Genomic DNA, 14,420 nt, shown 5'->3' on the forward strand with positions numbered 1-14,420 from the left:
TATAGAGTACAGCACAGTGACACACACACACACACCCCCCACCTTTTAACACAGTTAACATCACTGCAGTGACATTAACTCTTTGTTTTCATAATAAACCTGCAGACTGTTTCTAAGCTCCAAGATGGTTGCAGGATGTGTAGGTAAGACCCTGCAACCTTCACCATGTACTCTGTGAAGTCAGGCCTGTGCTACGGACTTCTGTATTTGCTGCTTAATCAAATGAGAGAAATGTTATAAGATCATGTTATAGATGTCAAGGATTATGGTTGAATGTTGCTTAGGATTTTGATGGAAGCTGATCCAATGACAAGCTGGGGAAATTCAGGATAAGTAACCAAAGGAAACCACATCAGTGTCAGCCACATCACACCATTACAGACTAAACCTGATTTGCCCAAATTCCCTTCTAATTTCCTTCTTTCCTTGGCAGAGGTTCTTGACCTTTGAGATAACATTTTAATATATTTTGGAATTTCAAATTTTGTACATAATAAACTAGTTATTTTCAGGTACTTCAGATATAAGCAACTCCAATACAAAATTTTAACTTACTCTGGTATCCAGTCATGTTATTTTTTAACTGAAAATGTAACAAATAGAAAGATTTTAAAATCTTTATCAATATACTTCCATTTTTCCTAAAAATTCTGACAAATCAAATATTTTGTCTGAAAAACAGTGAATAGCCAATGTGGTTCACAAAGAGCAAAAGGAAAAGTAAGGGAGTGGGTGCAGCTAAGGTGACAAATCAATAAGTAACTTGAGTGCATATATAAATTCAGGCACCTGAGCCCCCTCTAAGGTTCCATGCTGAGTCACTCACTCCAATAATTAATATCTAGGAAAAATGGAAGAAATAGCCAAAATGTAAAACATTACAAAAATCGTAATTAGAATAGAATGGCTACTTTGTCAGCCCTGTATTCTGTGTTGGTATGGCACCGGAAATTTACCTTAAAAATCTACCATATAGAATTCAGCTGTTAGCAATTGAATTAATATATCTCTAACTAAAATTAAAAAAAATTCAAAAATTACTTAATGTTGACTACCAGGTGACAGATCTCTTATTTCTTAGACTAAAAACTCTATACAATCAAATTCTGTGGAAAATCTGAAATAATAATGTCTTTGTCTCCTGATGGGATGGTAGCATTACAGGGCCTTAATGTGCTTTTCCTTACACTCAATCCAAGTTTTGTCCACGACATAAATGTGGAGAGTTTCTGGCTCACAGAAATGTGACCCCCACTGCTGGACATTCTCAGTCTGAGCACTTCACCTTCTCCATTAACTCCCTGCAACTCATGACTTAACTCTTGTGCCTTTTGCCAGGGGTGCCCATGGCTCTAACCAAAGCAAACTCTACCCACTGTCACACTTCCACTCCGGAGGAAAGATTGTTCAGGAATGATCTTTTTACTTCTACAAAGGCAGTAGGAGACCATGGTCTATATGGAACAGGCTACTGACAACTCTGCACACACTCACTCACAGTCAGATACGTGACAAAGTCCAATGAAATCCTATTAGGGAATAATACAAATGACAGAGCTTAAAGAATACAGTTAGCTCCCAATTAAACAGCCCATAAATCTGTTCGGAACCTACAGAACTTATCATCAGAACAGGAATCTCAAGAACTTCCACAGAGTTTCATTTTAACAGACCTGTTGTCCACTGAACCAACAACTCTCTTGCTTACAGATGAGATATTTCATCAACTTAAATACTATTAAAAGATGATTATGCACTGAGCTTTCCTGAAATTGTGTAACATTTGCATGGTATAACACATACTCTTACTTGTTCACTGCAGTCTGATTCAAAGCGCTATAAATATGTTTGCCCTTTCTGCTAAGCCCGCCTAAGGGATTAGCAACCCCCCAAAAGTTCAGTTGAATATTAACTGCATTAACTTTGCAGACTGTAACATACTGTTACACTCAAACAGCCTACGGTGTGGTATGGATGACTTGCTTAATAAAAAATGTTTTCTTGCAAAGCCCGATTGCTAGAAAAAAAGAATTTGCTCTGTCAAAGGGGGTGACCTCTTCCATTTAACTTCATAAAGCAAACAAATAAAAGGGAGAACTTAACAGGGATGTCCAGAGAACTGTTTATCAGTTTGTCTGTCAAACCAGATGGACTTCCCTTGGCAACACAGCACCAGTTCCACTCTATGTTAGAAATTCAGTCAGTTCACCATGAAAAGAAACCTGTGAAATACAGTAGCAAAGTGTCATCTGCTGTAGTAATGTGAAGTTAAAAACTATAAAAGAGGTATGTTTGCTTACCTATTTCGTTAAGTAGTGTTTTGCATGCCAATTCCCATAAAAACCTCGTGCTCAAAGACTTTCCAGCACCAAGTTATATAGCAGTGAAGACAATTTAAAACAAGAGGAAATATTTTAAAGTTGGAAGAGCAAGAGTTGATAGGAGTGTAAAAGGGAGCTGACTTCCTAGCTAGTGACAAAAGTCAAGGAAGAGCTGGTTCTTGAATCTCCTAAGCAAAAACCTTCCAGGCAGATGCAGGGGGTAACTGGCAGTATCTGATCAAAAGATGAAGAAAAGGAAAGAGAAAGTAAAATGAGAAAGGCTGGGAGAAGTTTGTAAAGGCTACAAGGTAAAAAGTATCCAATAGATTGCTACAGTACTTTTAAAGATTAAAAAATCCTCCTGCCTCATAATTGCAGTAATAAAAAATGTAGAACCTGTCTATTAGGGTATTATGGGATGAAAACAGAAATTGCATAATATTTTTTTCTTTTATAAAAATATATACATGAAACAAACCTTCTCTATATTGCTGTGGGAACATGTAACAACACTCAAAAGCCCCTGATAACAAATGCTCCAATGAAACCTTTCTCATTCAGTCTTCAAGAATCATGTCTGTATCATTTTGTAAAAACATACTCTCTCAATACAAGGGACTTGGGTGTAATCAGAAAATAAATTCAAACTTTAAGAATTAGAAATCATATTTCTCTGTAATTGTGGACACTTACTTGCTTCTGCTATTCACCATCACCATTATGTTGTCTAGAAATGAAAACCAACAAGAGGTGTAGGTAATTACACAAGACCTTAAACTGCAGAGAGCCTCAGACCACAGCATTAAACTGGAATTAAAGCTTTACGGGAAAAGAGAAATGTTTCACTCCCTGCAATCACCTCCCTCCCTGAAACACACACTGCACACCTGCTACCCACCAGCCAGATGGGACTGAATTCTCCTGAATCAGATTTTGGATTTTTAAGCTCAGCTTGAGCTCAATTGGATTTCAAGACATGAAAATATATTCTCATTTCACATTCAAAAAATTATGTCAGCATTCAGGAACTCCTTGTTTCAGTGCTGCTCTCACAATTAGATTTGTATTTAAGTGGGATTATTGCCCCAAACGTACTAATAAAAATAAACAAAATGCAGCTTTGCAACAACATTTAATTTAATTACATATGTTCACTTAATGCATCAAAAACAGAAACAAGCTGATTTTATATCATCATCATGTTAAGTGTGATTGGGAATTTACCTAATCCATAGTGACCAGTATTGTTTTTTTTAAAGTCCATAAAGGCAATTTAGCAGCCCAAACTCACTTAAACATTGTAGGAACTAGCCCTTAATGCACAGGTATCATAAAATATTAACAAACGTTAAGAAAAAACTGGGAAGCATTATATTCCTAGAGGATTTGCTAAGCTTGCATAATGTAACATTTATCATCAATAAAGTTACTTCATTTAGGAGATCTCTAGCCTGTTCTTCAGAAGAAGGCCTTTTTTTCCCTCTCCCTTATTCCAGCAGCACAGCTCCACCAGGTCCCTGTTCCCTGCTCTTCGGTGGACGGCTCGCAACTGGCAAAGTCACATTTTTAACTGGGACCGGCCTCTGAACTAGTCTTTCCCCACCTTTTCCTTCAGTCCCGAAACCAATTTGAGACTTGCAGGGGGTTAACAAGTCATCGGTCATCAGCGAGACATTTTCTGCAGAGACCGTGGGCATCTGGAAGCTGCTGCCGGTGGTGTTCCGCCAGAGCCCCGTCTGGCAAGTGCCAAGGCGCAGAAATGCAAGTCCTGCTTGCTTGGCCAGCCTTGGACTGACCTTTAGTTGTAACGGGGAACAGGAGTTTTGTTAGTGAACACAGAGTTCTGGTCTACACATTTTTTAAATTGATTATTTTATTGATGTAAAGTGCCCAGGTGCCCTCACGACAGTCACTAATATAGATTTTGAAAATAAAATTAATTAAGGACCAGTCTGGACCACCTTTACTGTCACCATGTAGTACCCTTTTCTACAAGTAACAATGCTATCAAGCGAGCACAAGCATGGTGTTTGTAGAGTATTTCATTACATCTCAAAACACCCGACCATGGAGGTCAAGATCACTGTCACCTATCTATGCGTATGCCCACACACACACACACACTCGCTCCCCTCTCCTACCTTCCAAAAGGGGAATCGAAGCACGGAAAACTTAACCGGCAAAAGTCTGTGTCAGAGCGCCAGCTGTGCCGCTCTGGGCTCCGTCCCTCCGGAGCACGGCGGGAGCATGGCACAGTGCGAGCCTGAGCGGGAGCAGAGCAGCCTGGCACGCAGGCTAATCTGAATTACACTCATCCAGCCCTCGAAATGGTTCCTCATTAGCTGCGGGTTAATGGAGTCCCAATGAGTAGTGTTATTTTCATCCCCTGCCTACTGAACACAAAATTCATTTGCAAATATCCTGTAAAATACTGCAAAGCAAGCCAAAGAGATATGACAACATAAGAGGCATACTATTTATGGAATGCACTTACCGTCATTTAGAAAAGGAAGCTGACATGAGCAACAGCCTAAATTTAGCAACACATTTAGTTTTATTCAGTAGTCACAATGACAACATTTTAGAAGGCTACCGTACACCTTGTGCACTGAAAGGTTCCACTGAAATCAAGACAGACTTTGATCTGAAAGGAATTCAGGATCAGCTCCTTAATGAATACAACACTGAGTTAAATTAAGGCAATCACCATCTTGACTTTCTATTCCAAGTAGATATAAAATTACATTGATTGCAGGAAATGGTGGCATTCAAACAATATTGCAATGGCCAAAGCCTGAAAGCTAAATTCATTGTGGAGCTAAACTAGGCTTTCAGAGGGCACCATTTGATTTGAGGGAAAAAAGCATCTACAAACCACATATTTTCAATTAATAGTTTAAAAGGCACAGAGTAAGAAAGGAAAAACACAGGTCAATATGCCACATGCCACTCAAAGAAGCAGAGTCTCTGCATAGATACTGTGCATATCCATATACATGTCTATGTATTGATGTGTGCATGTATGAGTTTGGGGAATTTGGGGTTTTTTTTAAGGCAGGCTGTACTACAAAGGCTAAAACTGAGATACAGAAACATACAATGTATTTTAGAACAGCCTAAAATGCTCTTTTATCTACACTATCTTTAATTCAAAAGTAATTTCAAATCAACAGCACACAAAGTTAAACCTAGTTCTCTTGAAAACTCAGAAAAAGAATTAATTCGAACCCTTACCTTTGGCACCTTAAAGACTTTTGGCCATGACTTACCTGTATAAATAGAAAGAACTAATTTACTACAGAAATGCCCATGGGCAAACATGTTCTGGCTAATGAAGTGTTCAGCTTTTGCATGATTAACCAGCTGGTGGGGGTGGTGTAAAAATCACAGGGCATAAAATAATAAGAAAAATTGATTAGCAGCTCTCTTTTAAAGCACTCTATGAAAAATATCCTTATTTTTGCTCACCATTTTGAAAAGTGACTGTACAGAAAGACAGACTTGAATGACTTACCAAGGAGCCAGGCAGAGACTGCACCAGGCACTCACTCCTCCAAGACCTGTATTGCAGAGAGGTTCAAGTGAAAAGCGAGATACCAACCAGCACCATGGCTGGATTACTTATACAACAGGCCCTGCCACTAGTAATAAAAGTAATTTTCTGCCGTATTGCGAAACACATTATATAAAGTTAAAACTATGTGCTTTGAGTCAGTTTAGTTTCTTCCCCAATGCTCTACACCTGAACACCTAAGCTGGCTACAGCTACACCCATGAACTAGTTTAAGAAGTGCCTCCATATAAGCCCAGGGTTTCATATGCTACTTAAAAATAATGCACATATTTAGGTGATGCTACATAGAAAAGATGGGGTTTGCACTCTTTAGGGACAAAAATCCTCTTGCCCTTCCCATCCTGTACAAGGGGTTCCTTACAAGCTCACATGCTCTGCCCTCAAAATAGGACCTAATTAGTGTACAAATATTTGGCAGACAGGTCACGAAAATAAATTTATCATTAACTCTCCCCTAAACCAGTGTAGGTTATGCTGAAGCAGTTTCACTTTGTATACACTTGCTCTAGGTCTCTTCAGCTGGGTTCAATTGGCACAAAATAGTTTCTTTAAGAAGGAAACCCACATATTTTTATGGCACGGAGTTACTTCAGAAATATGAAAGAGCTGCTCATATAAAACGTGCAACAGTAATAAACAAAAATGCAAAAATTTAAGTTACAGGTAATTTGCAGTGGGCCAGAGTAATTGTCACAGTCCCTCTTTACCATCATTACTTCTACAGAAAATGCATGTGTTACACTTATTTACAGACTTTTAAAGACTGGCTTACAGCTATGTACCATGAGACATCAGGCACAGGATCTGCACCTCAGGGATTTTCAACATGTCTCACCCCTGGGGATGCAACCATAACTTCAGTGCTGGGACTTCATGGGTTGGGAACCTACATTAACTCCCTTTGTCAATATACAAGGTATCACCTTACATCCCCAGCTGATTTCTAACCACAACCAGATACTGCCTCTCTCATGGTATGTGATGGTATATGATGTGCCTTCATATGCCCAGCTATATGGATATAAATGCAATTCTCAAATCACACTGGTATACCATGCATGCTGTACCTCAAACTATTCAATCATACCATGACAGTAGTAGGCATACCATGATAGTTTGTGAGGAGTAACAATTTTACCTGAAGTGAGAGTTATTTATTATGAGAAGAACCAAAGAGAACTCTGAAGCCCTTTTTTTTTTTCATGACTCCTATATTTATCTTATTTACCACTTTCTGTGGAACATAGTATCCCCCTTTAGATGCACTGAAAGAAAAAATTTTCCATGCTATTTCCCTGCAGGAGTTAAACACATTATTCTGAGCACAGATTGTTTCATGCATATACCATAGACCCTACTTCACCCAAAGATTCACACCAAAGAACTGGTCAGGCTTATGCACATTAGGTAAGTCTACAAAAATGTTCCATAGAGGTCTTCCTTTCTTATCATGTACATCTGAGAAAGCTTGTCGCTAACTTCACAGTCAGTCGAGACTCGTGACGTCAAAGAGGTTTTTGCCTGTTTTCAAGGCATTGCTGGATAGTTGGATCTTTCTACACTTGCATAGATTTTGCTTTTGAGCCTCCTCTAACATTTTGGAAACAGTTCTACACATCAACACTTAGGAAAGTAGGCATAGAGCTGACACAAGCAAACAGAAATAGAGGAAAACTGAAAACACTGGTATGAAGCGACATTTCTCTTGGTACATCAGTTGAGAAAGTGCTATTTCCAGACAGAATTCACCATAAAAAGAGAAGTTTCTAGTTAAGCTCGAAGCAGTATTAAATTCCACTTAAGTCTAGTTTCTCTGGTTGTATCTGAATCATTAGCAATTTCCAAAATGTCGTGTATTTCTAACTCTGATCAACTGGGACCCTGACAACACTAGAGCTTGTAAGCTGTATTTGAAGCTACTTTCAAAGATGGTAACACAATTTATTAATTGCAGCCATACTTGCTAAGAAATTATGCCATGGAGTATCTAAGTAACATCATAATTTTGGCTAGCTACTTGCTTAAAAAGTGAAATTAAGAAAAAAAAAAAAAAAAAGCCTATTTGCCACAGAAAGTGAATGCTTGTTAAAATTATATTTCCTTAAAGGAATTCAGAAATACAGATACAAGGCACAGCTGTTTTACAGATTGAAAAACCTAATTCTTCAGATGTGTGCATTGTGCTTCAAAAGCTTCATGTAATTATCTGTTTGTTTACTTACAAGGAATTGCTTTGGAGGAGCCCCCCAGTGAGTATACACTGTGTGCTCTGCAGAGGGGTCAAGCACAAGATACAGGCTGTGGACTACAGGTTTATCTTCAAAGATCAAGAACACACAAAGGTATTTAGGTGCCTAATTCCACTTACATCCACTCTTGGTGAAATTGATAGACAGTAAGCACCTCTGAGGACATGATTCTTTGACATAAACATGGATTCCCCACCTGGATCCAGGTCCACACTTATTAGGACACCAAAGCAGCAGAAAATAAAAACCATTTTGCTTTGTCGCCTCCTTATCCTCTTGTATATTGGAGTTTTTCTAAGGTTGACCATGGTTTCTGGTAGAGGACATAACATCCAAACAGGTTGGTCTAATTAACCAGAGTTTTTCATACTAATTAATAACAACATGAGCATTAAGCAATCAATAGGACACTTTACGTCACTACTGCTTAAGTCTGCTTTGACTACTTCTGGTTCAGTTGTACCCTTGAAGCTGATTTGGAGGGTTCTTCCTGACTTCCTCCCACGCAGCATCAATTTTTAGCAACGATAATCTTTCCTACTATGCTAGAAATTGATAAGCAACTTTGTTAACCTATGTGATGCAGCTAAAAATCAAATGTAAAGTGCTCACTGAGGAACTGAAGGGATATTTTTTGGTAAAGTCGTCTGATTACCTCTGACATGATTACCTCTAACATGATTACCAATGAGTAACATGCACCCCACTGCGAATAAGTTGCATGCAGACTTGTGTAACACACACATGCCACTCAGGTGCAAGGGGAGCCATGCTCCACCATACATTCAGCAACTTACTTTCAAATTCGTGTGAAAAAATAATGCAAACATTTATTCAGGAGTCATTTTAAGCTCTTTTGGAATAACTTCTGAAGGACAGCTGGCAAGAAGGTAATATGTTTGAAGTACAGATAAAGACAGAAAACCTGTAAACCATCTTCTCCAATTGAAAGACTCAGCTGCTAAAATTAGTTCCTGGAATTTCTCCTTTGGATGCCAGTTTAGGTCTTGCTCCAAATTACCACTAACTAGCAATCCTCCTGACTTTGAAATAATCCACTACTAGTCAACAGGACCTGTTTGATGATTAGGTGCATGCAGCCCCTTCACAAAACATTACATGCTTGTATCCTTACTTTAAAGAATGCCCTTTTGTTCCAGTGTCCCGAAACTAACTGTACAAACACAAAGAACTCAGATGCCCTCTCAACCCCTATTGGAAATGACAAGTGAGTCCTTCTAAAATTGCAGAGGCACACTGTCAAGTGCAGGTGTTTGTAAACAAGTTTGGAAATGTTTCTAATTATAAACCACATGAGCTAAAATTAGAAGTCCAATCCCCTAGCTATAAAAAAAAAGAACTTCCAAAAGTGTTAATCTAAATGAGAGCAACCACTGATGTTTAATTTAGTCACAAGAAGAGAATTCCTGTGCAGAGTGGCATACTGCTCTTTATCAAACTTTCCACTAAGTTCACCACATTTCTTAGGGGGAAAAAAAAAAAAGAAAAAAAAAAAAGATTTGTTAAGAATTTTAATTTAATTTGCTGTCATACTATGATACTGTATATTTGAAAGTACAATCTAAAAATACCCTATTCACAGGTCTCCCGCGTTTCATATAATTATCAAGAAGGGAAAAAAATGTTCCCAAACCTTCTGAATCTGTCTTGGCTGACAACATCAAAGTTCAGCTTTTATGGGGAGCTTCCCACGCTGACCTTCTGAGAACTCAAACCAAACTCTGCTTGAGGGAGCCTCATTCTTCTGAATAAGTTCTCAATAACCTCACCTGCTAAGCTTAGCTTGCCTTGAGGGATGAAACACAGAAGGGCAACCCCAGAGGTCTGACTGATGCAGATCTCAGGAGGCTATCACTGAACTCAGGATGTCTCAGACTTGCCTTCACTGCTCTAGTATGGAGTCCAGAAGTGAAGCTCTAAGGAGTCACATACTTTGACCAACACCTCAGACAGAGACTGAGAGGAGGTCAATCCCGCAGTCCTGGTACCTCTCTTACGATGCACTATGATGAGATAGCGCAGGCACAAAGGCGGACCTCAGCAGAAGTCTGGGGGAAACAGAGTTTCTACCAGACTCAAGGGGAGACAAAGCTGTTTTAAAGAGGGAAAATAAAGGTTAATACTGGAATATCATTATTTCTTAAAGGAAACATAACAGCACATTTGAGCATGTCAGAATAGCTTCGTCTGATTATAAGTGAGCAAACATGAACAATGCAGAGGCCTGACTACGGCCTTGCTTCAAGCAAGGAGTCATCTCCTGCTGCATTGTCCTGAAATACCTGGAAAAGGAAATTAATTAAACAGTGAGGACCTCCTCCAGGAACAAGGTGGGACTGGCCCCGCCCAATAGACAGCTCTCTGCTCTCTGCCTACAGCACAGGCAGGGGCTGTGGAGGACAGGGAAACAACAGCTTTTCAGACCCTGCACAGCCAGACTCCTCCTCCTACTCCACTGGGATGTTATAAGAGAGAAAAAGCCCAAACCCATCCTCCTCAGAAACCAGGACAGAAAGTAAGTTGCCCATGTCCCATTAGTCAGGGAGCTATTTCACACAATAACCACCATCCAACCTTTTCTTTTTCTTTCCTTCCTTTTCTTTTTAATAGTTGTAGTGTAAAAATAATTTTTTTGAAGTTTGCTGTTATTTAAAAAACATGACTGTACCAGTTTAGTGCCTATCCTGTAGCTAGCAAGTGCAGCGCTGCACCAGGATGAGAATACAAATGTGCTTTCAAAGCAGGAATCTTGCAAGTGGCACTTTGTTTGCTACAAGTCATGAATACCACAGAATCATGGAATGCTTTGGGTTGGAAGGGACTTTAATGATCATCTGGTTTCAACCCCACTGCAATGGACAATGCCACCTTCCATTAGACCAGGTTGCTCAAAGCTCCATCCAACCTGTCCTTGAACACCTCCAGGTATGGGGCACCCACAACTTGTCTGGGCAACCTATTTCAGTGTCTCACCACTCCCGCAATAAAGAATTTCTTCCTAATATCTCATCTAAACCTGCCCTCTTTCAGTTTAAAGCCTTTCCCCTTGTGCTATCACTACACATTCTGCTAAAATGTGTGTCCCCGTCTTTCTTACACCTTTAGACACTGGAAGGCACTATGAAGTCTCTCTGGAGCCTTCTCCAGGCTGAACAATCCTAACTCTTTCAGACTGCATAGGAGAGGTGCTCCAGCCCTCCCTCTTCATGGCCTCCTCTAGACTCATTCCAACAGGCAGACATCCTTCCCATGCTGGGGACCCCAAAGCTGGACACAACACTCCAGCTGGGGTCTCACCAGAGCGGAGTAGAGGAGAGAACCACCTCCCTCAACCTGCTGGCTGTGCTGCTTTTGATGCAGCCCAGAATTCTTTTGGCTTTCTGGGACGTAAGTGCACATTGCTGGGTTGTGTTGAGCTTCTCATCAACCAGCCTGAAATTTCTTATCACTTTTTTTTTTTTTTTTTTTTTTTTTTTTTTTTTTTTTTTTTTTTTTGGTGACATAGGTAAGGACCACAGCAAATGGACGCAGAGTGATAGCACATCTCACCTGCAGTTGGTGGCCTCTACCCCTCTTTTCCTAGGCTTGGGTACCTCATCTTCCCCTTTCCTGGCCAGTGCTGTGAGAGCTCCCCCTCCTGTTCCAGTTTAACCTTGCCCTACTGGAAGTGTGGCCAGAGCAAAGAGAGCACATTCAAAGGCAGTCTCACTGAACTAGGTTTCCATCTAGAAACTGGTACCAAAATTAATTTCTGGAGGGAGAAATAGTATAAACTGCCAAATAAAACCTGTGTAAATGTATTTCTTTAGTAAACATAGATATATGTTTAACATATTTAACATATACAAACATGCCCAGGTTTGTATATATTCTATATATATTGTGTATATACATATACACCCACATGTATATGTGCACACACACATATGTAGCATTGTAAATCTTTAATGCTGCTAGTCTCATTGCTATTTTAATTCAAATCAAATATAAAAATTGCTAGTTTCTACAAGCCCATCTAACTTCTGAAGCGTATAAACTTCTGCATGTACCTGTACAGGGTTCAGCTAAAAAAACATTTTTTCCTGAAGGAGTACATATTGGAGCTGTGTTTGCAAGTCTAAAAAAGCCAGGCTTTTCACTGGGTATATAAATATTTTAATTAACAATAACTATGTACTTAGGAGATTCTGCATCAAAATCTAGATCAGATAGGGCAATTAACCCATTACAGTTTTTCTAAGATATTAGATGAAAAAAAATACATTTAGGAAATGCTTCATCGGACTTAAATTAAGCATTTGAGTGCTAAAATAATCTCAGATAGTGATTTATTTCTAATATTTTCTGCATGCTCCAAATGAAAGCATGAAGAGCAGCGCAATTGCATATATCTTCTCCCAAAAATAGCTGAAAAATACTATAGAAGAGTGCCTGCTGGGTTGGTTATAAAAGTAAAGTATAATCCATTAACTGCTAATTAGAAGCATCAGAAGCAGGCTTTGCTGCAATAAGAGCTGGCCCCTAAGTAGATGTTTCTATAACCATTTAAAGGCACAGGGTTTCTCCAGTTGCTGAGAATGGAGCTTGGATGGTTTCAGCATAAAGGCCATGTGAAAAGAGACTATGGCACTTGGCCATGTTACCCAGCTGTTTTCTAAATATGATGACAGGTGCCATTTTTTCCATTTGATCGTGGAACGTAATACATCTTCAAACAAATTTTCCCCAACTAGTCTGGTGCAGCTACATTTCAGAGATTCAAATATAAGAATGTTTGGTCTTTTTCTCTGACAGACACATATTGCAGTCTCTTTGGCAGATATTTCATTATCTGCCTTTTTCTCAAGGCTGATTTTTGGTTTATGTATTATTTTGCTTTATACTGCTATTGTAGGAGGGAAAGAATAAGCACTTGGGCAAAGGATTTAATTCCAAAGGAATTAAAGAAAAAAGGGGGGAGAGCTACTATTAATAATCAGACTTAATAAATTTGACTTACAATAAGGAAGGATTCTCTTCCTCTCTGTTTACTATTCACTACTTCCTAAAGGATGAGAAATATTCCCATAATTTCTCCTACTCTTTATCTGACTAGCTACCTGCTCAAAATGAGCTCCTTTTCAGCTACTGAAGGCCAAACAGGTCTTCTGATCCATTTGCCTATGAAAAGGCCTTAAGGGACCAAGGCAAAAAAAAAAAAAAAAAAGGTGAAGCCAGAAGAAATGCCAATACTCCAGTTTGCTGCAGAAGTATTCAAGACACAGAGAGCAGCAATTACGGACATAAGCAACAAAGAGATGATGCCTTGAAATGGATGACAAGCTCCAAAAAGCCAGCCTGGCTCAGCTTCCTCTAGGGCTTGAGTGGCCTCAAGCAGTGGATGAGGACAGGACAGAAGTCAGGGTGTGTAATTTGAAAAAATCAGGGAAAAAACAAGCAGATAACTAACTTCCCCTGGTAAAAAAAGGGACATAGATAGCACAAGGGGAAATAGTTCAGGTCAATGTTTGGGGCTTTTCATCTACATGGATTGAACAACTTGAAAACAAAGGAAGAAATGCCCCTCTGTGTGGGGCAGGAAATGAGGACATTTAGGTTTTTTCTCCCTGCCCTATTTTCATCTACAAACACAGAAGAAACTTGTTTCTTTCTTTTTAAATAGTGAAACAGGGGCACCGATTAAGAAAAACTAAGATGGTAACAAATCATTTTCAGAAGTCAAATATCTAACAAATAATAAAACTAAGACCACAATACAAATAATAAAATGAAGTTTTGTCTAAACCAATGTCTTAAATATTTGTTAAGCCTGGTAGCAGCTTTTACAAGGCAGATAAGTATATCTCTTTTCATTCTCTGTGTAAGAAAACAACCGTAAAATGCCCCAAAGCCATGGAGGGAGTCAGTGTCAAAGACATGATTAGTAGTTCAGAAGTTATCTGATTCGGGTCACATGGTGTTCCAAAAACCATGCCTAAATATAGCATGCAAGAGATCCGCACAAAGAGCAATCCCATGATGGGAGCACACTAAACTCTCCATAAAATTAATTAGGGTTATTTTGAGGCAACCAAAGGAAAGCGAGAAGGGAAAAAAAAATAAACCCTTGCCCTGCCCAGTTCTGCAAGAGCAGATGTCCCTGGTTTATAGCCCAGACACTCAGGAAGATGCTTCGGTTCCTGGGGAAAACCCCACTCAACACCAACATGGAAGGTGGGCGGAGGGCATGGTGTGGTATTAAGGAATACGGCTCCT

General features: G+C 39.3%; 1 protein-coding gene across 13 annotated transcripts in view; it reads right to left on the reverse strand.

The window, feature by feature from the left end:
* The window catches only part of ESRRG (estrogen related receptor gamma), a 403,057-nt gene that overhangs the window by 341,558 nt on the left and 47,079 nt on the right, over positions 1–14,420 (reverse strand). For 3 of the 13 annotated variants that reach the window (XM_027897314.1, XM_027897326.1, XM_027897317.1), the window contains exon 2: positions 5,836–5,881. The exons of 8 other annotated variants lie outside the window; for them this stretch is intronic. In XM_027897314.1, coding sequence (XP_027753115.1) covers positions 5,836–5,881 — 46 coding nt within the window. Of the gene's footprint in view, positions 1–5,555; positions 5,591–5,835; positions 5,882–14,420 lie in introns of those variants that run through there. 2 more of the 13 variants (XM_027897313.1, XM_027897334.1) reach the window with 2 other exon arrangements.

Source organism: Empidonax traillii, unplaced genomic scaffold, assembly GCF_003031625.1.
Source record: "Empidonax traillii isolate 1590-97213 ecotype Southwest subspecies unplaced genomic scaffold, ASM303162v1 scaffold535:size1322822, whole genome shotgun sequence".
In the NCBI taxonomy this organism is placed as follows: Eukaryota; Metazoa; Chordata; class Aves; order Passeriformes; family Tyrannidae; genus Empidonax; species Empidonax traillii.